Source organism: Lycium ferocissimum, chromosome 7 (genome assembly GCF_029784015.1).
Source record: "Lycium ferocissimum isolate CSIRO_LF1 chromosome 7, AGI_CSIRO_Lferr_CH_V1, whole genome shotgun sequence".
Lineage (NCBI taxonomy): Eukaryota > Viridiplantae > Streptophyta > Magnoliopsida > Solanales > Solanaceae > Lycium > Lycium ferocissimum.
In genome coordinates, this window is record NC_081348.1 from 20,151,286 (window position 1) to 20,155,279 (window position 3,994).

General features: G+C 36.1%; 1 protein-coding gene across 1 annotated transcript; it reads right to left on the minus strand.

The window, feature by feature from the left end:
- Window positions 1–428: 428 nt before the first annotated feature.
- Window positions 429–3,635, minus strand: LOC132063684 (protein MAINTENANCE OF PSII UNDER HIGH LIGHT 1). The gene is made up of 3 exons (XM_059456360.1): window positions 3,249–3,635; window positions 1,376–1,513; window positions 429–1,021 (listed from the first exon to the last, which is right to left on the minus strand). The coding sequence occupies exons 1-3, from the start codon at window positions 3,429–3,431 to the stop codon at window positions 596–598; spliced, it is 747 nt and encodes a 248-aa protein (XP_059312343.1). The 5' UTR covers window positions 3,432–3,635; the 3' UTR covers window positions 429–595.
- Window positions 3,636–3,994: the final 359 nt, after the last annotated feature.

Consider the following 3,994-nt stretch of genomic DNA (forward strand, 5'->3'; position numbering starts at 1 on the left):
ACATCTCGTTCTATAGACCTTTTTTTTTTTTTTTCATTTACATTCTTCAACAGTTCTGTGGGCGCCCATGTTTAATCGTTGACAAGAGCAAGCGGAAATATTTTGCAGCAAATATGTCTTTAATTCTTTATTTTAATAAGTATTTTTTTATTTTATTTTTACCTTTTAAGGCTGTGAAAATAGAGGATTATCCTTCTTATGCTACTAAGTAATTTAGCGGATGAATGCGTTTATATGGCTACAAGTTGAGGTGTGGGTCGGTCAAGGACCAACAATTCACACCTAAATGAGGGCTAAATGAGTTCTTAATTCGATTAGTACATTAGTGATTTGGATGGATCAATGTGTATGTGTAACAGTCACTATTGGATAGACATGGGAAGATCTCATTTACTAAATAGCGTACATAAATGATTCATATAGAGAGATTTCATATAGAGGTATGATCATTGAACTAACTCAATTAAGAACTCATAATTGATATTTGACACGTAGAATAGTTCTATTTGAATAATAGTATTACAAATACTTACTGGAATATGTATACTAGGTCATCTCTACAAATAAAATATACAAGAAAACAAAATGATTTGTCCTAAGAGATGTTAGAACTTGAACTTGAAGTGTCCTGAGGGGCTTCAGATTGGACCTCAACTTGGGGAGCAGGAGCTTCTGGGGCAGAACTTTCAACTTGTGGTGCATTTGGTACTTCTGTTTCTGGTGCTGCTACTGAAGCTTGGACAGCTTCAACTTCTGGTGCAGTTGGTGCCTCAGTTACTGAAGCTTGGACAACTTCCGCGGGCTTAAACTTGTTGATATAGTAGCTAAGGGATGGTCCTGAGTACTCTATTGTTTGTCCTGGAGGAGGCGAGTTCTTCCCAACTTGAAGGAGAATCGATGAAGCAGCTGCAACAGCAATTAAGCCTAACCCACCTGCAATAGCTGCGGTGTTCTCTGCTCCATCAGATGAGGTGCCTGATGTCCCAGAGCTGATAGCACTTTCTGCTACATAAACTGCAGGCTGTTGTGAAAATAAGCAATGTTAATAACACAAATGAAATAACAGCATCCGTACAGGTCTTCAAATAGTAATACGTTGAATCAGTGTGACATTGCCAAGATACATATATATATTTTTACCCATAACTATAATAGCTGTAGAGGTAATACTAAATTGATACTTGAAGTTGAACTTCAACAAAATGAAATATTGATTGATTTGTTTTTGCAACTCGACAGACAGATTTCACTACGAGATAGTTTCTCATGTGAAGAGCTAAGGCATGTCATAATCTGAAACTTCCTTTGCTCCATGCCACCTGATCAATGTAGTTTCAAGAGAACTTATGTCATTGCAGAACATAGAAGTACTAACCTCAACAGAGTATATATTTGTCTGCCCAGCAGTATCCTTCTCAACATACCCTGTCCAGCCACGCGGCTTACGAGGTGGAAATGTCCCGACCACTTTGGTGTTGTCCCCAGCTACCCAATTCATGCTCACCTTCCCAACCTGTTTCGAATATAAGAAATGTGTCACAGTATTTTCCAGCATGAATTACCGTCTTGCCACAGTAAAACGTGCAATATTGATCCACTAATGATTGTTAAAAAACAATGAAGTAAGGGCTGAGGAACAAACAAACTCAAAACTACCAAATAAAGTGTATATGTACTGTTTGCAACTCTGTTTTGTGAATGAAAAATAACAATTACATGCTTTTATACACTTGTAAAATGGCTTAACAGTGTTCGTGAGATGCCTATTGAGCTTTTAGTTTCCTTATTTCTTTTTATGAGACTCCAATTATGCGCTTTCTAGCTTAAAGCTTGAAATAGCTAGCTGGAGAGTACTTCTTTAGATATTAATGTCTGAAATAAAAAGTTGACGACATAGCGAGCTAAGTCCTTAGCTCAGACACAAATTGCAACTTCTATGTGGAGCAATTACATGTAACTGAAGATGATGAAATCAGAGGTAAAATTAAAATCATCTGTGATTCTGAGATATTTCAGCACACTTTTGCATCACACAATTACATGTAAATTGCTCCACATAGAAGTTGCAATTTGTGTCTGGGCTAAGGACTTAGCTCGTTTGTGAAGCAGGAAACATACATTTGATGTGTTGAAAAAGCATAAATTACAAGCAAAATCAGGTGAGATCTCGTAGTAAGCAGTATTTCAAAATTAAGAGAAGATATCACGACATCCAAAATGGAGCAATACCGCAAAACCTTGCTGCAATGTCGGAACCAACTACTGACTGCAACCAAAAGATAAGAACTTGTGACATGTTTTCAGCCATGTCTAGGTAACTATGATAGGTAAGTCCATTGGGAAATCTGAATAATGGCACACTGTTGAGATGAAAAAGCCTAAAAAGTTATTCAATCTCACCATCGTGGAGAAAATATGAGGCCCCATAGAAGTGCATATGGAAACTGAAGATGATGAAATCAGAGGTAAAACTAATTCATCTGTGATTCTGAGATATTTCAGCATGCTTTCGCATCACACACTCCCAAGTTTGTTCATGTGTGTAAGAAATATTTTATTACATAGAGTGTTCAAATGGGTTGATTAACAATTCACATCCTTCACAAACTCACTCTTAAGGAAAATAAGAAAGCTTCATTACCCACAAGTCCACAACCTTCCTACAGCTAGTCATATCAAATTGTCTCTTATCCCAATACATTTTCCCCAAAAAAAATTGCTATGGTCTTCTCCTAACTCATAGCACCATATTTAAAGATTTCCTCACTAGACATGGAAAAAGTATTCCATGTGCCTCTATAGGCATAATGCCATAAACTAATACAACTCTCCTTTGCAGCTTTTCCAGCATATTAGCTCTTCAACCTTATACATTCTAAATGAAATCAAACTGCTGACATCTTTACTAGTTGTAGCATTAGACACAAATATATCATTATCATCCACAAATTCAAGAGCATAGTATTTTTATACTCTGTAGGCAGTAAATTTACTGTTTCCAGAAACATAAGTTCACATACTTTAACTCAAATACTCTGTAGGAAGAACCAAATTATTTATCTCAATTTTCATTAAAGTAGTCCAAATTTCAAAAAAAAAAAGGAATTGTTTTCACTGGAGGGAGTACAAGATTGTACATACCCACTCCCTATTTTCTACATCAGTCAACAAATATCAATCCACATACACAAATTCAACAAAGAAAAGAAGTATATATAAATTCAAGAATAGCAAAGAGGAAATTTCACCTCCTTATCTGGAGCACATTCTTCATCATTGCAATCTTCATCAGTTGAAGCCCGAATTCTGAATCGAATTAGACTATGCTTCTGCCTAAATTTTGTGTCCTTTTGGTAAGTACAAAAGCTCAATCTTCCACTAGAAGATGAGGCTATGGTGCAGCTGTTTGCTGATAATGCAGCACAAGCCATTATTTTCTTTACTGGTTTTTGGGTTTCTTTAGACTGCAATTATTTTTTTAAGTTTTCAGATGGTTGTGTCTCTCTGAGGTGAAGAAGCAGAGCCACTTGTAGAATTGCCTGCTTCTTGGATTGGCTGTGTTTGAGCCTTGAAAATCCTTTTATTTTAAGGATGGTTTGGTTTTTGTGGTTTGATTTGAATGCACGTTGAGTAGGTTATGCGTCTCAGATTTTATTCTCTTTCTATTGAATGTTAAAATGACAACTATATCCTTTATCGTCAATTTGCGCCCTCCATAAAGCTGTTATAATTAACCATATGGAATTTCGTCATACCCGTCCCTTGATGGTATTGCTAGATTAATTCAATTAAGGACTAGAAAATTTGCGCTTAAGCGATTGGCGGAGTCGAGAATTTGTGATAAGGGGTTAAATTTGAAGAAGAAGTAAACAGACGAAGAAGGCGAGGGGTTAAACATCTCTTATCATAAGTAAAATATAATTTTAGTATATGAAAGCGAGTGTAATTTTAAAATAGAAATGTGGCCGTCCACAGCTTAAGAATGGTAAAAAGA